Source organism: Rhinopithecus roxellana, chromosome 10 (genome assembly GCF_007565055.1).
Source record: "Rhinopithecus roxellana isolate Shanxi Qingling chromosome 10, ASM756505v1, whole genome shotgun sequence".
In the NCBI taxonomy this organism is placed as follows: Eukaryota; Metazoa; Chordata; class Mammalia; order Primates; family Cercopithecidae; genus Rhinopithecus; species Rhinopithecus roxellana.
In genome coordinates, this window is record NC_044558.1 from 85,128,966 (window position 1) to 85,155,794 (window position 26,829).

At 45.8% G+C, this 26,829-nt stretch overlaps 1 protein-coding gene across 1 annotated transcript; it reads left to right on the top strand.

Annotated features, from left to right (window-relative positions):
* Positions 1-2,918: 2,918 nt before the first annotated feature.
* COQ5 (coenzyme Q5, methyltransferase) lies at positions 2,919-26,605 on the top strand. The gene is made up of 7 exons (XM_010368294.2): positions 2,919-3,156; positions 10,906-11,055; positions 12,907-13,128; positions 19,806-19,912; positions 24,910-24,998; positions 25,803-25,914; positions 25,999-26,605. The coding sequence occupies exons 1-7, from the start codon at positions 2,955-2,957 to the stop codon at positions 26,098-26,100; spliced, it is 984 nt and encodes a 327-aa protein (XP_010366596.1). The 5' UTR covers positions 2,919-2,954; the 3' UTR covers positions 26,101-26,605.
* The last annotated feature ends 224 nt before the right edge of the window (positions 26,606-26,829 follow it).

Consider the following 26,829-nt stretch of genomic DNA (forward strand, 5'->3'; position numbering starts at 1 on the left):
TGGCACACACCTGCAGTCCCAGCTACTTGGGAGGTTGAGGAAGAACAATCGCTTGAACCAGGGAGGTGGAGGTTGCAGTGAGCCAAGATCATGCCACTACACTCCAGCCTGGGCGACAGAGTGAGACTCTGTCTCAAAAAAAAAAAAAAAAAAAAAAAGAAAAAGAAAAAGAAAAAGAAAGGAAAATCATGTATGTGGCCAGGCAAGGTGACTCAAGTTTGTAATCCCAACATTCTGGGAGGCTGAGGCAGGAGGATCACTTGCTGATAGGAGTTTGAGAACAGCCTGAGCAACATAGTGAAACCCATTCTTTACTAAATATTAAAAAACAAAAAATATATGGTTTACAGATACAGACACTAAGACTTTGGGAATCATACCACACCTATTTGTACTTTGGAAAATTACAGACGATTCCCTTCCAACCACAGTAGTTTGAGATTCAAAAGATCACATAGACATGCTATTAAGGAAATGACCAGGGCCAGGTGCCGGGGCTCACACCTATAATCCCAGCACTCTGGGAGACTGAGGTGGGCGGATTGCCCAAGCCCAGAAGTTCAAGACCAGCCAGGGCAACATGGCAAAACCGTCTTGACAAAAAATACAAAAATCAGCCCAGTGTGGTAGTGCACACCTGTAGTCCCAGCTACTCAGAAGGCTGAAGTGGGAGGACGGCTTGAGCCTGGGAGGGTAAGGATGAGCTATGATTGTGCCACTGCACTCCACCCTGGGTGACAAAGTGAGATCTTGTTTCAAAATAAAGAATGAATGAATAAATAAGTAAATAAAATCAGTCTGGTCAAAATGGTGAAACCCCATCTCTACTACAAATGCAAAAATTAGCGCCGGGAGTGGTGGCTCAGCACTTTGGGAGGCTGAGACGGGTAGATCATCTGAAGTCAGGAGTTCAAGACCAGCCTGGCCAACATGGTGAAACCCTATCTCTACTAAAAATGCAAAAATTAGCCTGGCATGGTGATGTGTGCCTGTAATCCCAGGTACTAGGGAGGCTGAGGCAGGAGGATTGCTTGAACCCAGGAGGCAGAGGTTGCAGTGAGCCGAGGTCGTGCCACTGCACTCCAGCCTCGGCAACAGAACAAGACGCCACCTCAAAAAAAAATGCCTTCCAACAGTCCTTGTCCTGCTTCACTTTTTACAGGTTTTGCCCTACAAATCATATGAAATAAGAGAACAGCGAAATACTGTTGGTCTGGACACTTAATCTGATGTGCAGAAGGAACAGCCCCAAATCCTGAGATCCATTCTTTTATATAACTAGATATGGAAGATATAAGATTCTTTGATGAGACTTATTTATTTATTTATTTATTTATTTTTGAGATGGAGTCTTGCTCTGTCGCCCAGGCTTGAGTGCAGTGGTGCAATCTCAGCTCACTGCAACCTCTGACTCCTGGGTTGAAGTGATTCTCCTGCTTCAGCCTCCTGAATAGCTGGGACTACAGGTGTGCATCACCATGTCTGGCTGATTTTTGTATTTTAGTAGAGACAGGGTTTCACCATATTAACCAGGCTGGTCTCGAACTCCTGACCTTATGCAATCCGCCTGCCTCGGGCTCCCAAAGTGTTGGGATTACAGGCCACCACACCCGGCCACTTAATTTCTTTTAACAAAGACATGAGAATTATGAATACATGGATGAATCATTTCGCCCTTGTATCATTCCTTTTTTTTCTCATCACTATACTAACGAGGACCTTCTATCATTCTTAAAATAAAAAAGAAACAGAAATCCCAGCGCAGTACTTCCCAAACGAAAGCGGTAGGTGTCCATCTGTCAGGCTATATTAAACCAAGAAGAGAATTTTCGCTTCAAAATAGTTTCTTCTATTGGCGCTTTCTCCTCGTGAAATATTTACAGGAAACATACATTTAAAACGGAATGAAAGCAGAAACATACAGTAATCCAAGCAAAACTCAACAATGTCCGTTCTTTATTTTGCACAAGACGGTCTACATTACCCTTTCCATTAAAAAAGACTGAAAATCTGGGGCTGAAGTAAAACACCCATGACATGCCAGTTGGAGCTAGGAATGTAGCTTTGTGTCAGCAGGAGACCAAGTGTGAGTGGCGGTTCTGGCTTGCTAAGTGGATACTTGAGCTTTCGTTCCCATTTATGAGCTTCCTAGGTTCATAAAAAGGACGGACCAAAGAAGTCTGCCCATAGTATGCTTATTTTTCAGAGTAGTCTAACATATGTTTCTCAAGAATGGTCTGCAAATCTCTTGCATCAGAATCATCAGAGAAATTTGCTTAAATAGAGATTAAAGGGATATATGTCAGATTTACTGATTCAAAATCTCTGGTAGTTGGGAACCCAGGAATCTTCATTTTAAAACTTAAACCAAGTGGTTCTTATGCTCAACAAAGTGTGCAGGAATTGGCCCCGTGATCTTGGCTTTTTTAATCACACCATGCCTCAATTTCTCCCTTCTGCACAAGAAAACAAGAGTTCCCTAGCCGGGCGAGGTGGCTGGCGCCTGTAGTCCCAGCTACTTGGGAGGCTGAGGCAGGAGAATGGCGTAAACCCGGGAGGCGGAGCTTGCAGTGAGCTGAGATCCGGCCACTGCACTCCAGCCTGGGCGACAGCCAGACTCCCTCTCAAAAAAAAAAAAAAAAGAGTTCCCGGATATCTTGCGAGTTAGTACTCCTCTGCCTAGCCGGATTCAGAGACATCGCCGCTACGAGGTGACTCGGGGCTCCCCTGAGCTCCCCTCATTCCTGGTGCATTGTAAATTCAATCAGAGAAGAGAGAGAGGAAGAGATTTCCGATACTTAAAGACTACCCTCTGGATCCTAGAGATTTTGCCTGTACAACTGTGTATCAGATTTCAGGGCGCGTTCGGCTAATAATGTTTCCGGCCAGCCGCCGTCGTTCGTCTAGTGACGCAACAAGGCGTACTCTCTGGCCCTTGGCACTCGACTACCAAGATGGCTGCCCCCAAGAGCTGCGTTCTATGGAGCTATTGCGGCCGTGGGTGGTCGCGGGCGATGCGGGGCGGCCAGCTCCTCGGGCTTCGTAGCTCTTGGTCCGGGGCCCCACTAAATGCTCGGCTCTTGTCCCAAGAGAAGCGGGCAACGGAAACGCACTTCGGGTTTGAGACTGTGCCGGAAGAGGAGAAGGGGGGCAAAGGTGAAAGGGGCGAGAGGGCGGATGGAGGGATCTGACCGTCCACGGTCTGGTTTCTTCTGGCCAGTTAGGGTTGATTTGACATCCAATTAGTTCCAGTGTTATTGTCGGTGCAGTTCTGATTTTTTTTTTTTTTTGAGACGGAATTTCGCTCTTGTTGCCGAGGCTCGAGTGCAATGGCGCGATTTTGGCTCACTGCAACCTCCGCCTCCCGGGTTCAAGCGATTCTCCTGCCTCAGCCTCCCGAGTAGCTGGGATTACAGGCGCTCGCCACCACGCCCGGCTAACTTTTTTGTATTCTTACTAGAGATGGGATTTCACCAGGCTGGTCTCGAACCCCTGACCTCAGGTGATTCACCGACCTCGGCCTCCCAAAATGCTGGGATTACAGGCGAGAGCCACCGGGCCCAGCCAGACGCCCCCTTTTTAAAAGCAGAATAATGATGACTAAATCCCATCAACTGAGCGTTTGTGATGTGCCAGGCAACGTACAGACATTATTTTCAATTCTCATTTTCAACATTCCAGTAGTGGGTATTGTTATTACCATATTACACGTAAGGAAATTGAGACTTAAAGGTTAATCAAGAAGTTGCCCGGTTGGGCCGGGCGCGGTGGCTCAAGCCTGTAATCCCAGCACTTTGGGAGGCCGAGACGGGCGGATCACAAGGTCAGGAGATCGAGACCATCCTGGTGAACACAGTGAAACCCCGTCTCTACTAAAAATACAAAAAATTAGCCGGGCGAGGTGGTGGGCGCCTGTAGTCCCAGCTACTCGGGAGGCTGAGGCAGGAGAATGGCGTGAACCCAGGAGGCGGAGCTTGCAGTGAGCGGAGATCCGGCCACTGCACTCCAGCCTGGGCGACAGAGCAAGACTCCGCCTCAAAAAAAAAAAAAAAAAGAAGTTGCCCGGTTGGAACATATCTAGTAAGTGGCGGAACCAGTATTCAAACCCAGTTTAATCTGAGTCTGAAGTCCACGTTCTTTACCTCTAGAGAAAAATAGGTTCCTCTAGAGAAAAATAGGTTTTTTTTGTTTTGTTTTGTTTTTGTATTTATTTATTTATATATTTATTTATTTTGAGACGGAGTTTCTCTCTTGTTGCCCAGGCTGGAGTGCAATGGCACTGTCTTGGCTCACTGCACCTCAGCCTCCTGGGTTCAAGTGATTCTCCTGCCTCAGCCTCCCAAGTAGCTGGGATTACAGGCATGCGCCACCATGTATTTTTAGTAGAGACGGGGTTTCTCCATGTTGGTCAGGCTGGTCTCGAACTCCCGAGCTCAGGTGATCCAGCCGCCTTGGCCTACCAAAGTGCTGGGATTACAGGCATGAGCCACCACCCCCAGCCTGTTAAGAAAGAAAGAAAAGAAGGAAGGAAGGAGAGAAACTATCTTCTGTGTGCCTCAGCTTCCAAATTTGCCAAGTAGGACTAATAGTAACCCTTCTTCCCCAAGTTCTTGTGAGTATCAGAATACTTGATATATGAAAGCACTTTAAACAGTCCCTGGCACTTAGTAATTGTTCAATAATGTTGAGCAGTTTCTTTTTGTCAGCACTATGCCACAGGCATAGGAAAGGAAAAGGAGTGTTTTTAAACTCTACTAGTACTATTTATAATGATGAAGGAATTGGCCCATTTTACAGAGATACAAGGTGAGGCTCTGAGAGGTTTCTTTACTGAGTCACCCAGGAAATAAGAGAAAGTGCCCACAGTGGAATTTCCCATCCCCTTAAAGTCTATCCACCTCAACCTTGCTAATACATAGCTCTACTTTAACACTTTGAATGTCAAATTCAAATTATTATTTGTTTCACAGGACTGAATGCCCAGAAAACCAGGACAGTGGTTCATTCATTCCTGTTTCCTCAGTGCTTGATGCACATTAGGAGCTTGATAACTGCTTATGGAATGAAATAAGTGGAGCCAAGTACAATAATACCAACCATTTCATTTTATTTTATTTTTTACTTTTAAGACTAGTCAAGTGCAGTAGCAAGCACTTATTAAGGTCCTGAAACTTTCTAAAATACTTCACATTAATTCCTATAAATAAAACTGTAGAAGAACTATTAGCCCAGTTTTTTTTTCAAGATGGAGTCTCACTCTGTTGCCCAGGCTGGAGTCCAGTGGTTTGATCTTGGCTCACTGCAACCTCCACCTCCCAGGTTCAAGTGATTCTCCTGTCTCAGCCTCTTAAGTAGCTGGGATTATAGGCATCTGCCACTGGGCCCTGCTAATTTTTGTATTTTTAGTAGAGACGGGGTTTCTTTCTTTTTTTTTTTTTTTGAGATGGAGTCTTGCTCTGTCGCCCAGGCTGGAGTGCAGTGGCGCCATCTCGGCTCACTGCAAGCTCCGACTCCAGGCTTCACGCCATTCTCCTGCCTCAGCCTCCCGAGTAGCTGGGGCTACAGGCGCCCGCCACCACGCCTAGCTACTTTTTTGTATTTTTTTTTTTTTAGTAGAGACAGGGTTTCACCATGTTAGCCAGGATGGTCTCGATCTCCTGACCTCATGATCCACCCGCCTCGGCCTTCCAAAGTGCTGGGATTATAGGCGTGAGCCACCGCGCCCGCCATAGCCCAATTTTATAAGTAAATAAAATGTGAGGCCGGGCACGGTGACTCACGCCTGTAATCCCAGCACTTTGGAAGGCCGAGGCAGGTGGATCATCTGAGGTCGGGAGTTCCAGACCAGCCCAACCAACATGGAGAAATCCCCATCTCTACTGAAAATACAAAATTAGCCTGGCATGGTGGTGCATGCCTGTATTCCCAGCTACTCGGGAGGCTGGAGTAGGAGAATCTCTTGAACCTGGGAAGGGGAGGTTTTGGTGAGCCCACATTGTGCCATTGCACTCCAGCCTGGGCAACAACAGCGAAACTCCTCTCAAAGAAAAAAGAAAGAAATAAAGAAAAAGAAAATGTGAAACAAATACATTAAATCACTTGCCCAAGATTCTGCTGATAAGTGGCAGAGCTGAGATTTGAATTCAGGCGGGTTACTTCCAAAGTATATGCTCTTACCCAGTAATTAGTAACGATAATAATAATGCCTAACTTCTGTTTTGTGCTTTACAATGTATAATCAACATTTCGTACAGTGGCAAGCAGGGAAGAAGTTAACTGCTAAACTAAATATGAATTCCAGATTGGGGACTGAGATTGCAGTACAGACAGTCCTCGCTTTGCACAGTAATGCATGACTGAAAATGTACAAGCTGAAGTCATACACAATGACCTTAATCAATGGGAAAAATTACAATTGTTCTATGACCTTTAAAAATTACCAACCATCAAAAACCCTGTCAGTTATAAATGTATAGTGAAATGAAAAAATATATACCAAAGTTGATACTTATTTATGGCCAGGTGCGATCTTTCACACCTGTAATTCCAGCACTCTGAGAGGCCGAGGTAGGCAGATCACTTGAAGTCAAGAGTTCGAGACCAGCCTGGCCAGCATGGTGAAACCTCATCTCTACTAAAAATACAAAAAAAAAATTAGCCAAATGTGGTGGCGCACACCTGTAATCACAGCTAATTGGGAGGTTGAGGCAGGCGAATTGCTTGAACCGGGGAGGTGGAGGTTGTAGTGAGCCGAGATTGTGCCACTGCACTCTAGCCTGGGCGATAGAGTGAGACTGTCTCAAAAAAAAGAAAAAAAATTCTAATAAAAAATTAGAAACCGTGAGAATTAAATTCTTTTTATTTCCTTGTAAAAAATTTCCCAAGAGTAGTTTGAGCACTGTTTGCCACCTTCTTGTCATATGAAATAGCTTTTTTTATGCCTTGGCAAATTGCCATATTTCTTTCTAAGTTTTTATCTACTTCTAATATTTTATCCTTTGTGCTTTCAATGTTATGAAATACCTCCAAGAACTCCTTTAATGTGAAAGTTTTTGCTGGCATCACTTCTTCTGAGACATCTTCAACTTTTTCTGTCACAGCTCCATTTCTTGTATATGTTGGTAAGTTCATTTTCCTGCAGTTCCTCTGACTTTATGTCTAGAGTCTCCAGTGGCAGCAGTGTCAAAATTCCCACAGTCATCTATTTCTCCTATAACTCCACTGACACTCAATTTGAATTTCACTTCCAGCATTATCAGCATTTTCATTTTTGTTGCTCAATTCCCTCTTTTTTTTTTTTTTTTGAGACGGAGTCTGGCTCTGTTGCCCAGGCTGGAGTGCGGTGGCCAGATCTCAGCTCACTGCAAGCTCTGCCTCCTGGGTTTACACCATTCTCCTGCCTCAGCCTCCCTAGTAGCTGGGACTACAGGCGCCCGCCACCTCGCCCGGCTAGTTTTTTGTATTTTTTAGTAGAGATGGGGTTTCACCGTGTTAGCCAGGATGGTGTCAATCTCCTGACCTCATGATCCGCCTGTCTCGGCCTCCCAAAGTGCTGGGATTACAGGCTTGAGCCACCGTGCCCGGCCTCCCTCTTTCATTTATCCAGTTATGCCACGTGGGTTTTTTCACTGAAAGATAAGGAGGCAATACAAGTACATGCTTTGCTGTCTGTGAACTGAGTAACTGGTGCAGTAACCAGTCACCTAAAGTCTGTGAAAGAAGTGCATGATTGGTTGCTGATCAGATGTATATCTGTTATTTACATAGTGATTTGTAGACTAAAGAATGTACTTTCTGTAATTACTCACATTTAATATACCATTGTACTTGAATCTTGGTGTTGGGGGACTGGTGTTGTTTAGCTAAACCACAGTAACTGAAATTCATGCATATTGGAACATGCAAAGCCAGGACTATTTTTTAAATTTATTTTTGAGACAAGGTCTCACTATGCTGCCCAGGCTGGAGTGCAATGGCTATTCACAGGCACAATCATAGCACACTGTAGCCTTGAACTCCTGGGTTCAAACAGTCCTCTCTCATTAGCTCCCCGAGTAGCTGGCACTCCAGGTGTGTGCCACCATGCCAGCAAGGACTATTTATACTGAGTGAGGTTAGCCTTAGTGTCCCCCAGATACCCCAAAGACACCCAAAAGTAAAGAGCAGCCTGGGCGTGGTGGCTCACTCCTGTAATCCCAGCACTTTGGGAGACTGAGGTGGGCGGATCATGAGGTCAGGAGTTTGAGACCAGCTGGCCAACACGGCGAAACCCCATCTGCACTAAAAATAAAAAATTAGATGGGCATGGGGGCAAGGGCCTGTAATCGTAGCTACTCGGGAGGCTGAGGCAGGAGAATCACTTGAACCTGGGAGAAGGAGGTTGCAGTGAGCTGAGATTGTGCCACTATACTCCATCCTGGGCGACAGAGCAAGACTTAGTCCCCCCAAAAAATTAAAAAAAAAAGGAAAGAGTGCACTTGGAAATCTGAAGGTTGAGAATAGACGTTGAAGATTGAGTTAAAGGCGGGTTCTGTAGTCTGATTCAGCAGAAGAGTGTCATGTTTTGGATCCTGTGCAGCACGTTTCATCTGAGGAACTCAAAGCATCTCCTCTTCATTATCCAATTCAGCCTTCTGGCAGGGAGGTAGGGAGCTGGCACTGATATAGTCATCTTACAGGCAGAGAAACTGAGATGAAAAACAGGTAACTTTAAGGCCAGGCGCGGTGGCTCACGCCTGTAATCCCAGCACTTTGGGAGTCCGAGGCGGGCAGATCACGGGGTCAGGAGATTGAGACCATCCTGGCTAACACGGTGAAAACCCGTCTCTACTAAAAATACAAAAAATTAGCTGGGCGTGGTGGCAGGTGCCTGTAGTCCCAGCTACTCAGGAGGCTGAGGCAGGAGAATGGCATGAACCCGGAAGGCGGAGCTTGCAGTGAGCCGAGATAGCACCACTGCACTCCAGCCTGGGCGACAGAGCGAGACTCAGTCTCAAATAAAAAAAAAAAAAATTAAAGGGAAATGCTTCTGAGAGTCTTGGATAGTAGACTCTTTCCCTCTTTAGCTATCCCAGATTCCACAGTCTGTGTTGATCCTATGGAGAAGACTCATGAGAGCCCTCTAAATTGTGACTTAGCCCTGATTCACAGCTTGGCATCTGGCTACGTACCCACCAAATTGTACCTGAGGTTCTTCTCAGTGATAAGGCAGACATGAGCCAAGGTCTTTCCATCTGTTAATTACGCATCTTTCATCTTTATTTTGAAACAGAGTCTCTCTCTGTCGCCCAGGCTGGAATGCAGTGGTCCAATTTCAGCTCACTGTAACCTCTACCTCCCAGGTTCAAGTGATTCTCCTGCCACAGCCACCCGAGTAGCTGGGATTACAGGTGTGCGCCACCATGCCTAGCTAATTTTTGTGTTTTTACTAGAGACGGGGTTTTGCCATGTTGGCCAGGCTGGTCTTGAACTCCTGTCCTCAAGTGAATCGCCCCCCTCGGCCTCCCAAAGTGCTGGGATTCCAGGCAAGAGCCACCATGCTCTGTATGCATCTTTCTAATGGATCTTGTCTTTTATTATAATAACCATGAGAAAAATTCCGATTTCTCCCACCCTATCCTTTAAGAAACAGAAACATCTTATTTAGTACCAGGTACATGTATGGCATTATTACAAAGTAGTAGTCCTAAGTAATGATAATTAAGACAGCAGAAAAGAGGTTGATTTCTCCCATGAAATACATTTAAGCCTCTTATTAAAGAGGTAATGTGATGCCATCCATGACTTAGGAGCAGCAGCAGGGAGCAGGCTGCAGAGAGGACCAGGGCAGACATGCGCAAGTCGAAGAACCACACCACACACAACCAGTCCCGAAAATGGCACAGAAATGATATCAAGAAACCCCGATCACAAAGATAGGAATCCCTTTTTTTTTTTTTTTTTGAGGTGGAGTCTCGCTCTGTTGCCCAGGCTGGAGTGCAATGGTGCGGTCTTGGCTCACTGCAACCTTCGCTTCCCGGCTTCAACCAATTCTCCTGCCTCAGCCTCCCTAGTAGCTGGGATTATAGGTGCCCACCACCACGCCCGGCTAATTTTTGTATTTTTAGTAGAGACGAGATTTCACCATGTTGGCCAGTCTGGTCTTGAACCATTGACTTCATGATGTGCCCACCTCACCCTCCCAAAGTGCTGGGATTACAGGCGTGAGCCACCGCACCCGGCCAGATAAGAATCTCTTAAGGAGGTGGACCCCAAGTTGCTGAGGAACATGCGCTTTGCCAAGAAGCACGACAAGAAGGACCTAAAAAAGATGCAGGCCAACGGTGCCGAGGCCATGAGTGCACGTGCCGAGGCTATCAAGGCCCTTGTAAAGCTCAAGGAGGTTAAGCCCAAGATCCCAAAGGGTGTCAGCCGCAAGCTTGATCCACTTGCTTACATTGCCCACCCCTGGCTTGGGAAGCGTGCTTGTGCCTGCATTGCCAAGGGGGTCAGGCTGTGTCGGTCAAAGGCCAAGGCCAAAGATCAAACCAAGGCCCAGGCTGCAGCTCCAACCTCAGTTCCAGATGAGGCTCCCAAAGGTGCCCAGACCCCTACGAAGGCTTCAGAATAGGTATCTCCGTCTGCCAACTTGAGGACAGAAGGACTGGTGCGACCCCCCTGGACTGCCATCTGCATGGGGCTGGGGTCCTCCTGTGCTATTTGTACAAATAAATCTGAGGCAGGAAAATAAATAAATCAATAAAGAGGTAATGTTAACGTGTAGATTTGGGCATCAAGCATTACGACTTAGTTTCACCTTGCAAAGACAGGTCATTTCAGGGGAAAAAAGCTTCCTCCTTTTTTGTTAAGGATTTTTCTAAGTGAATACTGTTAATAGCACTATTGTGTGTGTTTCTCCCATGTCAGTCTATCAGGTGTTTGAAAGTGTGGCTAAGAAGTATGATGTGATGAATGATATGATGAGTCTTGGTATCCATCGTGTTTGGAAGGATTTGCTGCTCTGGAAGATGCGCCCGCTTCCTGGGACCCAGCTGCTTGATGTTGCTGGAGGCACAGGTAATGTCGAGTTTGGTATCCTTCACTACCATTAAGCATGTTTTACAGAAATTTGTAATCTCGGCTCACTGCAACCTCTGCCTCCCAAGTTCAAGCAATTCTGTGCCTCAGCTTCCTGTAGTGAGCTAGCTCACCTAACACTAGGCTGAAGATGGTAATTGAAAATCAGCATACTTATAGCTTCTAAGAAAGGCATGCACTTATCTTTTTGACTGAATATCATTCAAAAACGTAGAATGACAGTTTTGTGCCTGTCATGTTTTTGTATTCTCGGCTCACTGCAACCTCTGCCTCCCGAGTTCAAGCAATTCTCTGCTTCAGCCTCCTGAGTAGCTGGGATTACAGACATGCGCCACCACGCCTGGATAATTTTTGTATTGTTAGTAGAGACAGGGTTCCACCATCTTGGTCAGACTGGTCTTGAACTCCTGACCTCGTGATACATGTGCCTTGACCTCTCAAAGTGCTGGGATTAAAGGTGTGAGCAACTGTGCCTAGCTGCCTGTCACATTTCTAAAATACACAGATTGGCTTTTCCTCTCTTTTCCCCTTTTCCTCTTTTTTAGGGGATAGGGGAAGCCTTGTATTACTTTATATAAGTTTTCGAGGCTGCCTTTTCTGCTTGATTTGCTATCACATCGGATATCAAAAGTTTGTGCACGGTCCTTTGTTACTTCTTGTACACTGAGCATTTGGAGAGAAAAATGTCATGATTTTATACAATGCATCTTGGTGATGTCATTGTACATGTTAAATTACATTAGAGACTGGATGTGGTGGCTCACACCTATAATCCTAGCACTTTGGGAGGCCAAGGCAGGCAGATCACCTGAGGTTAGGAGTTCAAGACCAGTCTGGCCAACATGATGAAACACTGTCTCTACTAAAAATACAAAAATTCATCGGACAATAGCCGGGCGCAGTGGCTCACACTTGTAATCGCAGCACTTTGGGAGGCCGAGGCAGGCGGATCACGAGGTCAGGAGATCGAGACCATCCTGGCTGACACAGTGAAACCCCGTCTCTACTAAAAAAATACAAAAAACTAGCCGGGCGAGGTGGCGGGCGCCTGTAGTCCCAGCTACTCGGGAGGCTGAGGCAGGAGAATGGCGTGAACCCGGGAGGCGGAGCTTGCAGTGAACTGAGATCCGGCCACTGCACTCCAGCCTGGGTGACAGAGTGAGACTCCATCTCAAAAAAAAAAAAAATAAAGCACAGGATTTGTCCTGAACAATATTTACTAGGTCACGGTATTATAAACACCTGATTTTCAGTTTTTATTTTACTTAATTTTTTTTTTTTTTTTGAGATGGAGTTTTGCTTTTGTCACCCAGGCTGGAGTGCAGTGGCGCTATCTCAACTCACTGCAACCTCCGTTTCCGAGGTTCAAGCGATTCTCCTGCTCCAGCCTCCCAAGTAGCTGGGATTACAGGCGCCTGCCATCACGCCTGGCTAATTTTTGTATTTTTAGTAGAGACGGGGTTTCGCCATGTTGGCCAGGCTGGTCTCAGGCTCCTGACCTCAGGTGATCCACCAGTCTCAGCCTCCCAAAGTGCTGAGATTGCAGGCATAAGCCTGGCCCAATTTTTTCAATAAAAAAAAAAAGTTAGTGTTGAAATGAGTTCACACACTCAGCTATGATTGTGCCTCTGCACTCCAGCCAGGGTGATGGAGTGAGACCCTGTCTCTAACAAAAAGAAGAAAGGACTTGGCTTTCAACCACACTGAGTCCAATTAGCTAACACAGGTACTCCTGTGCCTCTGTTACCCCTTTGGGTTTTAGGAAATGCTGTTTCTTCCTTTTTTATTTTTGATTTAGTCTGCATCTTTCCTCCTGTTGGCTTCCCACAGGTGACATTGCATTCCGGTTCCTTAATTATGTTCAGTCCCACCATCAGAATAAACAGAAGAGGCAGTTAAGGGCCCAGCAAAATTTATCCTGGGAAGAAATTGCCAAAAAGTACCAGAATGAAGAAGATTCCTTGGGCGGGTCTCGTGTCGTGGTGTGTGACATCAACAAGGAGATGCTAAAGGTTGGAAAGCAGAAAGCCTTGGCTCAAGGATACAGAGCTGGTGAGTCCTGCAGAAGGCAGACACGGGAAATGTTTGTATCTTTATAGAATAAGGTGGAGTGTGTAAAATACTGAAATGCTTTATCTTTTGGCTTTCAGAAACTTATAGATGGGCAGGTTGAAGATGATTTGCCTGGCTGAATCTAGTTTGTGTGCTGTTATATGCATTATTCATGCATAGCAGCCCATTGAGTGAGCTTACCCAGCCCTATGTGACTAGGATCACTAGATCCCGAATAAGTCAAGAATCTTACCCAAGTCACACAACTTCTCAGTGGCACATCCCAAATTGGAGTTGAATCTTCAGATCTCAGCTCTCAGACCCTGAGACAGAAGTTTTGCTGTAATTTCCCAGCAGCTTCAGGGTGACCTCGGTGTATCATTCCCATTCTTGAACCATTCCATTCTCCTGTCTATGCTAGGATAGTTTGATTGCTGTGCAACCAGACCTCTCATCTCCTGTAAAGAAAGAACTTTTGGCTGGGCCCATGGCTCATGCCTATAATCTCAGAACTTTGGGAGGCCAAGATGGGAGGATGACTTGAGCCCAAGAGTTCCAGGCCACAGTGAGCTGTGATTGCACCTCTGTACCCCAGTCTGAGTGACAGAGCGAGACCCTGTCTCTAAAGAAATTTTAAAAATAAAAAAAGAAATAACTTGCCCTTCAGCCACAAGGAGTGCAGTTAGCTAGCAGCCTCCACCTGTTAGCACCATCAGCCTCTGCTTCAGCTTCCAAGGGAGGCCAGGCTCTTTTGTGGCAGCCCCCAGCCAATGACTGAACACTGGGACTAGTAGGGCCTGGATATTTTCCAGGCAGGACTCTTTAACAGCCAGCCTTTGTTCCAGAGGTCCCTATTGGGTAGGCTGAGGCTTTGTCGGATCTGCATTAAGGTCTAAAGGCTTTTCTTTTTTTTTTTTTTTTTTTTTTTTGAGACGGAGTCTCGCTGTGTCGCCCGGTCTGGAGTGCAGTGGCCGGATCTCAGCTCACTGCAAGCTCCGCCTCCCGGGTTTACGCCATTCTCCTGCCTCAGCCTCCCGAGTAGCTGGGACTACAGGCGCCCGCCACGTCGCCCGGCTAGTTTTTTTGTATTTTTTAGTAGAGACGGGGTTTCACCATGTTAGCCAGGATGGTCTCGATCTCCTGACCTCGTGATCCGCCCGTCTCGGCCTCCCAAAGTGCTGGGATTACAGGCTTGAGCCACCGCGCCCGGCCTGATCTAAAGGCTTTTCTTGCTCAGTCTTTCTTCCTCTCCCTTTGTCTTCCCTGTGTTTCCCCTGCCACACACACAAAAAAACTATTACACTCGTTGGTCCATCTCAGCATCTGTTTCTCAGAGGACCCAAATGATACACCGAAAGAAACACTTGTGAACAGTGCTCCTGAAACTTCCCTACCATGGTAAATACGAACAACAGATAGGCAAATGATTGCGTGCATATCTCTGCGAGACTACTGCAAGCTCAAAATGGATGATTTGTGTCCTAGCTTAAAAATGTAAATTTTGGCAGCAAGGTGGCTCGTGCCTGTAATCCTAGCGCTTTGGAAGGCTGAGGCTGAAGGATCGCTTGAAGCCAGGAGTTCAAGACCAGCCTAGGCGACATAGTGAGACTGTCTCTACAAAAAATTTAAGTTAGCCAAGTGTGATGGTATGCACCTGTAGTAGCAGCTACTTGAGAGGCTGAAGCAGGAGGATCACTTGAGCCCAGGAGGTCGACACGGCAGTGAGCCTTGATCATGCCACTGCACTCCAGCCTGGGCAACAGAGTGAGACCCTGTCTCAAAGAAAGCAAATTTGGCCAGGCGTGGTGGCTCACGCCTATAATCCCAGCACTTTGGGAGGCTGAGGGGGTCGGATCACCTGAGATCCAGAGTTCGAGACCAGCCTGACCAATATGGAGAAACCCTGTCTCTACTAAAAATACAAAATTAGCTGGGTGTGGTGGCACTTGCCTGTAATTCCAGCAATTTGGGAAGCTGAGGCAGGAGAATCGCTTGAACCTGGAAGGCAGAGGTTGTGGTGAGCGAGATCGTGCCATTGTACTCCAGCCTGGGCAACAAGAGAGAAACTCCATCCTGGCAACTGCACCCTGTTGGCCCAGTTTTTTGTTTGTTTGTTTGTTTGTTTTTTGTGAGACCAGAGTCTCGCCCTGTTGCCCAGGATGGCATACAGTGGCATGATCTCGGGTCACTATAACCTCTGCTTCCTGGGTTTAAGCAATTCTTGTGCCTCAGCCTCCCGAGTAGCTGAGATTACAGCTGTACATCACCACAGCCAGCAATTTTTTTGTATTTTAAGTAGACGGGGTTTCACTATGTTGGCCAGGCTGGTCTCGAACTCTTGGCTTCATGTGATCCGCCCACCCCTGCCTCCCAAAGTGTTGGGATTGCAGGCGTGAGCCACCACACCCGGCCCAGCTTTTCAGAGCCGCTGCTCTGCCCTCTTCCATGCTGGCCAGGGACCACAGATGGCCACTGTGAGGGGCAGTGGTATACAACAAAGAACGTCCCTCAGGTCAGCATCAGCATTTCTCTCCTTCTCCTCCCCCACCATGAGTGTCTATGGTTATTTTTTAGCTCAAATCTTCCTCCTCTTCCTCCTCCCACCCTGAGAAGGAGCTGCCTAGACGAACTGCAGCCCACTTGGCCCCCAAGCTGAAGGGCTCCTTTGTTAACCATCAGTACTGGTCAGAAGGCAGACAGTCACTAGTGTTTTCAGACAAAGGCACTATGTTTCCTTACTCCTACTGACAAACATGTTTCCCTGCTCTCTGGTACTCAGCCATAAAGAATGGAAAACAAAGATATTGAAATGATAGGCAGTGTTCCATTTCTGGAATCATCTCTTCCATTGCATAGCCTGCCCTTCGAGCTCTCCTAAGCACCAAGACAAATGCGTCTGTGTAGGAATTATTAAGTGCCCCAAGTACAGTTTTGTCTTTCCTCCTTGTTTTATCAATCTCCAATAATCATACCTTTGCAAAAACATCATGAAAAGTATAAACTAAGTAGGAGGACCCTAGAAATTATTTAATAAATGTGAAAGTTAATGTGTGGTCGGGCGCGGTGGCTTACGCCTGTAATCCCAACACTTTGGGAGGCGGAGGCAGGGAGATCACCTGAGGTCAAAAGTTCGAGACCAGCCTGGCCAAAGTGGTGAAACCCCGTCTCTACTAAAAATACAAAAATTAGCCAGGCGTGGTGGTGCACTCCTGTAATCCCAGCTACTCAGGAGGCTGAGGCATGAGAATCTCTTGAACCCAGGAGGTAGACGTTGCAGTGAGCTAAGATCACACCACTGCACTCCAGACTGAGTGACAGAGCAAGGCTCTGTCTCAAAAAAAAAAAGTTAATGTGTCACTTAACTACTTTTTTTTAATGTATAGCATGGTTATATGTTTTATTTATATTTTTTATGTAGCACTTTCCTTCCCACATGGAAGATCTTAGGGTCAGGAGCTTTAAAATATATATGTATTTGGCTGGGGGCCGTGGCTCACACCTGTTATCCCAGCACTTTGGGAGGCCGAGGTGGATGGATCACGTGAGGTCAGGAGTTCGAGAACAGCCTGGCCAACATGGTGAAACCCTGTCTCTACTAGAAAAAAAAAAAATTAGGCAGGTGAGTAGCTAGGATTATAGATGTATGCCACCACACCTGGCTAATTTTTGTATTTTTAGTAGAGATAGGGTTTAGCCATGTTGGCCAGGCTACTCTCAAACTCTTGGCCTCAAGTGGTCTGCCCTCCTTGGCCTCCCAAAGTGCTGGGATTACAGGCGTGGGTTATCGCGCCTGGCTTGAAAAAGTGTTAAGAAGAAAGCAAATATTAACTGTAATTCAAACATTCAGAGATGCCCCTCAATATGGTAATGTTTCCTTCCTCTTTCCTAATCATTCCCTTTTTATAAAGTTGAAAACATCCTATATATACCATTTATTTTATTTTATTTTATTTTATTTTATTTTATTTTATTTATTTATTTTTTTTTTGAGACAGAGTCCTGCTATGTCGCCCAGGCTAGAGGGCAGTGGTGCGATCTTGGCTCACTGCAACCTCCGCCTCCCGGTTCAAGCGATTCCCCGCCTCAGCCTCCCAAGTAGCTTGGATTACAGGCACCCTCCACCATACCCAGATAATTTTTGTATTTTCAGTGGAGAGGGGTTTCACCATCTTGGCAAGGCTGGTTTTGAACTCCTGACCTCGTGATCCACCTGCCTCGACCTCCCAAAGTGCTGGGATTACAGGCCTGAGCCACCGCACCTGGCCTACAAATTAGTAATCCTGCTTTAATTTACTATTATGTCAAAAGATTTTTCCATGTCATTAGAAATTCCTTGAAATCATTATTTTTTATGCTATTCTTCCATATGGATGTTTCATGATTCACATAACCAATTCACATAACCAATAACCAATTGGTAATTCTTTTTTTCCCCAGTGTTTTGCATGTATCACAACTTTGTGACGTTCTTATTTGTACTTTTTGCATGGATTTATTCGTTTACTGACTATATAACCTTAGTCAAGTGTTTAAACTCTAATAACTACTTCATACTACAAGGTGATATACCGCAGCTGTTGAAAACATAGGCTCTGGATTCCAGTCCATCTGTTTGACCTTGGGCAAGCAACCTTCCTCTTTTTGCTTTTTATTTTTTCGAGATATGGTCTTGCTGTGTTACCCAGGCTGGTATTGAACTCCTAAGCTCAAGCTCTCCTCCTGCCTCAGCCTCCTGAGTCTCTGGGATTACAGGTGCATGCCACCATGCTCAGCTCAGACTTTAACCTTTCTGATGTTCACTTTGCTGACCTGAAATATGAGGATAATGGTAGTAACTCTCTCACAGAGTTGGTATGAGGATGCACTAAGATAATCTATCTAAAGATGTACGTAAAATAACACAGACCCTGCCACTTGATAAGGGCCCTCTAAGCAGTAGTTGTGATGATGATGTCAATGTCCTTTCCCTAAAAATGAAATCACTGGGTCTAAAGGTATACTTTTTTTTTTTTTGAGATGGAGTCTCACTCTGTCACCCAGGCTGGAGTACAGTGGCACAATCTCAGCTCACTGCAACCTCCACCTCCGAGATTCAAGCAATTCTCCTGCCTCAGCCTCCCCAGTAGCTGGGACTATAGGTGTGTGCCACCACGTCCAGCTAATTTTTTGTATTTTTAGTAGAGACGGGGTTTCACCCCCCCGTTTAGTAACCCTATTCACCGTTTTGATCTCCTGACCTCGTGATCCGGCCACCTCGGCTTCCCAAAGTGCTGGGATTACAGTCATGAGCCACCGCGCCTGGCCAGATACACTTATTTATTTATTTATTTTTTCTTTTTTTGAGATGGAGTCTCACTGTGTCACCTAGGTTGGAGTGTAGTGGCATACTCTCAGCTTACTGCATCCTCCACCTCCTGGGTTCAAGCAGTTCTCCTGCCTCAGCCTCCCGATTAGCTGGGATTACAGGCATGCGCCACCAAGCCCAGATAATTTTTTTGTATTTTTAGTAGACACGGGGGTTTCACCATATTGGCCAGGCTGGTCTCGAACTCCTGACCTTGCAGTCCACCCGTCTCGGCCTCCCAAAGTGCTGGAATTACAAGCGTGAGCCACCACGGCCAGCCCTTACTTATTTTTAAGGCCCTTGTTAGATGCTGCTAATTTGCTTTCCAGAAAGGTTATTTTCATTTGCCTTCCTCTATAGAGTCTTCTTTTTGTATTTTACATCTAATTTGCTGTAGGTTGTATAATGTTAAAGTCCAATCAAGATTCTTGGAGGACACAGCCACCCTAATAGGGGCCTCTGGTGATCTCTGAATTCATGACCTGGCCTCAGAGCTGGACATGGTGATGCTCTGTGATTCCAATAAAACCAGTAAAACTAGGCTAAATTCTGTAATTAGAGTAACTCAGTTAATACTTTTAGTAACCCTATAAAGTAGGCACTAGTTTTTATCTCCATTTTACAGATGAGGAAACTGAGACAAAGTCGTTTATTCAAGAATACACAGGCCAGGCACAGTGGCTCACATCTGTTATTCCAGCACTTTGGGAGGCCGAGGTGGGAGGATTGCTTGAGCCCAGGAGTTTGAGGATGCAGTGAGCTGCTCCAACCTGGGTGAGAAAGCAGGACCTCCCATGTCTAAAAAAATTAATAATAACTGATTAAAAATACAAAAGGAGGCCGGGCGCGGTGGCTCAAGCCTGTAATCCCAGCACTTTGGGAGGCCGAGACGGGCAGATCACGAGGTCAGGAGATCAAGACCATCCTGGCTAACATGGTGAAACCCCGTCTCTACTAAAAATACAAAAAACTAGCCGGGCGACCTGGCGGGCGCCTGTAGTCCCAGCTACTCGGGAGGCTGAGGCAGGAGAATGGCGTGAACCCGGGAGGCAGAGCTTGCAGTGAGCTGAGATCCGGCCACTGCACTCCAGCCCGGGCGACAGAGCAAGACTCCGTCTCAAAAAATAAAATAAAATAAAATAAAAATAAAAATAAAAATACAAAAGGAAAAATATGAATATATAAGGAATATGGTGAAGCTGGTATTAGAATCCAGGCAGCCTAACCCCCAGGACCTGGGCTTTCAAGCACAGTGCTCTACATGAAATGAATTCACTGGGTGTGGGAAAAACAGCTACCCAGCCCGAGACCTGGAACTCATTTTCTCTTTCAGGACTTGCGTGGGTATTAGGAGATGCTGAAGAGCTGCCCTTTGATGATGACAAGTTTGATATTTACACCATTGCCTTTGGGATCCGGAATGTCACACACATTGATCAGGTATGAATGGCTGCATCCTCAACTTGTATGACTCTCAGGAAATTACCTCAGTTGTAGAGCTACAGTGAGTGAGGAAAGAAGAGTTTTATTTTTTGTTTTTTTTTTCTTCTTTTTGAGACAGAGTCTCACTCTGTCGCCCAGGCTGGAGTGCAGTGGCCAGATCTCAGCTCACTGCAAGCTCCGCCTCCCGGGTTTACGCCATTCTCCTGCCTCAGCCTCCCGAGTAGCTGGGACTACAGGCACCCGCCACCTCGCCTGGCTAGTTTTTTGTATTTTTTAGTAGAGACGGGGTTTCACTGGGTTAGCCAGGATGGTCTCGATCTCCTGACCTCGTGATCCGCCGTCTCGGCCTCCCAAAGTGCTGGGATTACAGGCTTGAGCCACTGCGCCCAGCCGAGTTTTATTTTTTGAGATGGGGTCTTGCTATTTTGCCCAGGCTGGTCTCAAACTCCTGGGCTCAAGCAGTCCTTCCACATCTGCCTCCCAAGTAGCTGGGATTACAGGCACCCACCACCACACCCAGCGAGAGATTTTTTTTTTTTTTTTTTTGATCTTAAAAAAAATAATGTTTAAGGGCTCGGCGCTTGAGTGGAATGCCTGTTTGAAGTTTAGGGTCCTCAATCCTTTAAGTTGACAAATTTTCTAGTCACAAAATTGAAAAAGACTGAAACCACAGAACTGATCTCCATAGAAGTCTGTTTTACTTGGATTGGTATTCACATCTTTGGGATTTAGTCTTGCTCTGGCCTTTTGTGTGTTTCCTCATACTTGTGAAGCTGCCTGACCCTGTGAATTTGCAGAAGATCAGAGACATGTCAGAGGCTGACAAAGACAAAGGCCCTCAAACACTGTTTTGACAAAAGATAGCTGGATTCATGGCTTTTCTGCAGGAAGAGGGGAACATTCAGTTCTTAATCTGATGGAGCTCCTCTTTGTTCCTACTTTATTTTTTATTTTTATTTTTTGTAGAGATGGGGTTTCACCATGTTGCCCAGGTTGATCTCGAACTCCTGAGCTCAAGTGATCCTCTCATCTCAGCCTTCCAAAATGCTGGGATTACAGGCTTGAGCCGCCATGCCTGGCCTTTATTCCTACTTTAACATTGTGTTCAAAACACTTGAAGACCATGTGCAAGGCAAAGAGTTTCATTTTGGTAACATAGTCTCTGGTTGCGTGGGTCCTCTGGTTAAGTGGTAAGTTCTTTATGGAGTTTTATCAGCTTGGTTTGCATCACCTTTCCTATGTCAGTAGCCAGTTTATTATTTTGTTGAATTAAAACATTTTATTTATTTATTTTTTGAGACAGAGTCTTGCTCTGTTGCCAGACTGGAGTGCAGTGACGTGATCTTGGCTCACTGCAACCTCTGTCTCCGGGGTTCAAGCAATTCTCCTGCCTCAGCCTCCCGAGTAGCTAGGACTACAGGCGTGTGCCACCACGCCCAGCTGATTTTTGTATTTTTTAGTAGAGAGGGAGTTTCACTGTGTTGGCCAGGATGGTCTCCATCTCTTGACCTCGTGATCCTCCCACCTCAGCCTCCAAAGTGCTGGGATTACAGGCATAAGCCACTGCGCCTGGGGAAATAAATTTTTTCAATAGGTTCAAAGTTCAAAAGGTACAAAAGGGTATATGTGACAATCTCCCTCCCATCCTTGCCTCCTCTCGCATTCAGTGCTTCTCCCTTCAGACAGTCACCAGCTTCTTGTGTATCTTTGCCAAGATGTTTTGTGAATTGATTATGATTCACATGACCAATAACTAATTGACATTTCTTTTTTTCCTACGTTTTTCATATAGCACAACTTTGTAACATCCTTATTTGTGATTTTTTGCATGGATTTGTTGATTTGTTTACTGAGTGACCTTAGACAAGTTTTTGTGATGTTTTGTGCCAAGGTGTACTATTTTCTTTCTTTTTTCTTTTTGTTTTGAAACGGACTCTTACTCTCTCACGCAGGCTGGAGTGCGATAGTGCGATCTCGGCTCACTGCAGCCAGGTGAGGTTAACCTCAACTGGTCTTGAATTCTTTGGAGGCCTCCAGGCTGGCCTCCCAACTCTTTGTGAGGCTGAGGTGGGCGGATCACGAGGTCAGGAGATCAAGACCATCCTGGCCAACATGGTGAACCCCGTCTCTACTAAAAATACAAAAATTAGCTGGATGTGGCGGCATGAACCTGTAGTCCCAGCTACTTGGGAGGCTGAGGCAGGAAAATCCCTTGAACCCAGGAGGCGAAGGCTGCAGTGAGCTGAGATCACACCACTGCACTCCAGCCTGGGTGACAGAGTGAGACTCTATCTCAAAAATAAATAGATAGATAGATAGATAGATAGATAGATAGATAGATAGATAGAATAAAAGTAAAAAAGTATTTCTTGGAGATTTTTGCTTGTAAGTACATAAAGAGCACTGGCTCTTTTAAAAATAGTTGAATAGAGGCCAGGCGTGGTGGCTCACCTTGTAATCCCAGCACTTTGGGAGGCCAAGGCGGGCGGATCATGAGGTCAGGGGTTCGAGACCAGCCTGACCAACATGGTGAAACCCCATCTCTACCAAAAATACAAAAATTAGCCAGGTGTGGTGGTGCGTGCCTATAGTCCCAGATACTTGGGAGGCTGAGGGAGGAGAATCACTTGAACCTGGGAGGCAGAGGTTGCAGTGATCCGAGATTGTGCCACTGCATTCCAGCCTGGGCGACAGAGCAAGACTCAGTCTCAAAAAAAAAAAAAAAAAAAGCATGCATCCCAATGAATTGAGCAGAAGACATTGGCTTTATAGACACAGAAAGACTGAAGAAAGCTGAAAAGCAAAGAACAAAGAGTGCAGGTTGCAGTGAGCTGAGATCACGCCACTGCACTCCAGCCTGGATGGCAGAGTGAGACTTTGTCTCTAAATAAATAAATAAATAAATAACTGATACGGCCACTTGTGATGGCTCTTGCCTATAATCCCAGCACTTTGGGAGGCTGAGGTAAGAGGATTACCTGAGCCCAGGAGTCAGAGACCAGCCTGGGCTTCGTAGTGAGACCCCATTTCAATCAATCAATCAATCAATAACAGATTGACCAGGTTCAGTGGCACATGCCTGTAGTTCCAGCTACATGGGAGGCTGATGCAGTAGGACTGCTTGAGCCCAGGAGTTCAAGGCCGTAGTATACTATGATCACACCTGAGAATAGCCACTGCACTCCAAGCTGGGCAATATAACAGTGAGACCCTGTCTCTAAAAAATAAAAATAAAAAACAAATTAGTTTATATCAGGCTACTTCAGGCTACCTTTTTTGTGTAAGGATTAAAGCAGAAGGAGCTTCATTATCATGTGATTTATACATTTAAACAGGAGCCCTGGCGCGGTGGCTCACATCTGCAATCCCAGCACTTTGGGAGGCCGAGGTGGGCAGATCACGAGGTCAGGAGATCAAGACCATCCTGGCTAACATGGTGAAACACCGTTTCTACTAAAAATACAAAAAAATTTGCCAGGCGTGGTGGCACGTGCCTGTAGTCCCAGCTATCCGGGAGGCTGAGGCAGGAGAATCGCTTGAACAAAGGAGGTGGAGGTTGCAATGACCCGAGATTGTGCCACTGCACTCCAGCCTGGGCAACAGAGCAAGACTCCGTCTCAAAAAAAAAATTTAAACAGGAGTGTTAGAGAAATTGACTGTATCTCTTTTTCCTGATCTCTTAGGTTAGCTGACAACTTAGTTTGGGTTTGGTGACGTGGAACTATGGAGTCACAAGTTGGGTGACTCCATCTTGATGCTTAGTCTGGTCTGTTGGAACCTAGTGCAGAAGCAGTCCAAAACAATGGCTTCCTATACTTTTTATTTAAAAGTGAATAACCGGTCAGGCACAGTGGCGCACACCTGTAATCTTAGCACCTCGTGAGGCTGAGGTGGGTGGATCACTTCAGGCCAGGAGTTTGAGACTGGCCTGGCCAACATGGTGAAACCCTGTCTCTACTAAAAATTCAAAATTAGTTGGGCATGGTGGTGCATGCCTGTAATCCCAGCTACTTGAGAGTCTGAGGCAAGAGAATCGCTTGAACCTGGGAGGTGGAGGTTGCAGTGAGCTGAGATTGTGCCGTTGCACTGCAGCCTGGGCAACAAGAGCAAAACTCCATCTCAGAAAAACAAACAAATAGGCTGGGCGCGGTGGCTCACGCCTGTAATCCCAGCACTTTGGGATGCTAAGGCGGGAGGGCCACCTGAGGTCGGGAGTTCAAGACCAGCCTGACCAACATGGAGAAACCCTATCTCTACTAAAAATACAAAATTAGCCAGGCATGGTGGCGCACACCTGTAATCCTAGCTACTTGGGAGGCTGAGGCAGGAAAATCACTTTGACCCAGGAGGTGGAGGTTGTGGTGAGCCGAGATTGTGCCATTGCCCTCCAGCCTGGGCAACAAGAGCAAAACTCCATCTCAAAAACAAACAAACAAAAAATTAGTGGGGCGTGGTGGCAGGCACCTGTAGTTCAGCTACTTGGGAAGCTGAGGCTGGAGAGTCACTTGAACCTGGGAGGCAGAGGTTGCAGTGAGCTGAAATCACACCACTGCACTCCAGTCTGGGCAACAGAGCAAGACTCCATCACAAAAAAATAAAATAAATAAAAGTGAATAACCCACATACATGTTATTTCCATAGTAGAAGCATTTCTGTAAGATAGATTCCTTGAAGTAAAATTGCTTTATCAGAGAGGATATCCATTGTGATTTTGATAGGTAACTCTAAACTTACCCTTCATGCAGTTGTACCAATCTGTAGTCAGTTTAGATTACCCCAACTAACTTTGTCTAGTCACTGACAGCAGAATGCCTATAGCATTTGGGATACGTAGGGTTATTGCTGCTGCTACAGCTTCCCAAGTGAAAATGAACAAGAGGTTTGTGGGCCATGATAACTTTTGTAATGCCTACAGAAGCTAAAGCTATCTTAGCCTCATAGAATTGAGTGAGGTCTACTGAGGAGTGTGTCCTGTTGTTCCTTGTCTTGCTCAGGCACTCCAGGAAGCCCATCGGGTGCTGAAACCAGGAGGACGGTTTCTCTGTCTGGAATTTAGCCAAGTGAACAATCCCCTCATATCCAGGTTGGCATTGTTAATAGGGCTTTATCTTCATTGTATAGCCAAGGTTTCCTAACTTGAAATGGACTGAGAATAGCCAGTAAGCTATAAGCATGAACTTTGTAGTTCAGAGTACCAGAGGTCAACCAGTTCTGAATTATAGTACCTTGGCCACAAGAGTCTCAAACCAGATCCAAGTTGGCTTACCTATGTATATTAAGAAATTGACTTAGAAGCCCCTATTTAAAAATCAGGAAATGGCTGGTCCACTGGTAGTGGGTTATCAGAACTTATTAGTGGCACTAATGTTGCTCTTCAACGCCCTGCTGCTAAATTTGACTGACTTAAAAAGAAATCAGGAAATTTGGGCCAAGTGCAGTGGCTCATGCTTGTAATCCCAGCACTTTGGCAGACTGAGGCGGGAGGATCACTTGAGGCCAGGATTTCAAGACCAGCCTGGGCAACACAGTGAGACCCTATCTCTAAAAAAAAAAAAAAAAATTTAAATCAGGAAATTTTACATAAAAATCTGAATTTCCAGCTTCACTTAAGAAATCAGATACATGGCAGCCCTGGGTAGGCCCATATCCCCACACGCCACAGGGAGGGCTGAGTAGTAACTGTCCCTTCTCCACTTTATCATACTTCCTAACTGTACCTGTCAGCACTTCTACTGGTCTTGTACCTGACCCACTTAATTCAGGTTCTTGCTTGAACCCTGTAGGCATTTGAGTTTGTGACCCCAGGTTTAGTCCTTCTTTCTTCTTATCTAGGGAAGAAGTGAGGGGCATGTTCTAATCTTCATCTTTTACCTTTTTGTTTGCTTAGGCTTTATGATCTATATAGCTTCCAGGTCATCCCTGTCCTGGGAGAGGTCATCGCTGGAGACTGGAAGTCCTATCAGTACCTTGTAGAGAGTATCCGAAGGTTTCCGTCTCAGGTATGAAACTTCTATAGCTTTAAACAAAAGCCCTACAGTGAAATCCAGGCTACCCTGGCTGTATCATCTTTCCTTGTGTTTTAGGAAGAGTTCAAAGAGATGATAGAAGATGCACGCTTTCACAAGGTGACCTATGAAAGTCTAACATCAGGCATTGTGGCCATTCATTCTGGCTTCAAACTTTAATTCCTTTCCTATCATGGAGCATGAACCAGTCACATCCTGTTGAAAGCCTGGAACTGAAGGATAATCTGGCAAATGAGACAGCAGGAGAGCATCTCCTCTTGAGGATACATGCCTTGGACTCATGTTTGAATCGAACAGTCTTAAAGTGGAAGAACAAATTCTTGTCACTTTTTTACAGCTTTCTTTGGAGCTGCTTCAGTCCGTCTCCCAGAGGCATTTGGTCTGTATTTTTGCTCGACTGCTAATTTCTCTTGGCTGTAGGGTGTGTGGTTAAGGTACAGCCAGCACTAAAGCTCAGTTTTGAAGTGAGTGTATTCATAGCTTCCCTGCTGGTGCTGCCTTCCAGAGGGATAATAGATCATTTGAACCCAATGACGATTTTTCACCAGAAAACTTAATTGTACCTGAATCAATCTTTCAGCCTAGGACTAAGTCTAGGCCCAAGTCAGAGTACTAATGATCACGAGAATTGTGTGCTGAACCAGTAAACGAGTTTACCTTTTGATGGCACTTGTCATTTTTTCTTGAAGGGGGTAAGGAAAATATATTTTTCTTTTTTTTTTTTTTTCCGAGACGGAGCCTTCCTCTGTCACCCAGGCTGGAGTGCAGTGGTGCAGTCTCTGCTCACTGCAACCTCCGCCTTGCGGGTTCAAGCAATTCTCCTGCCTCAGCCTCCCAAGTAGCTGGGATTACAGGTGCGTGCCACCACACCCAACTACATTTTTTTGT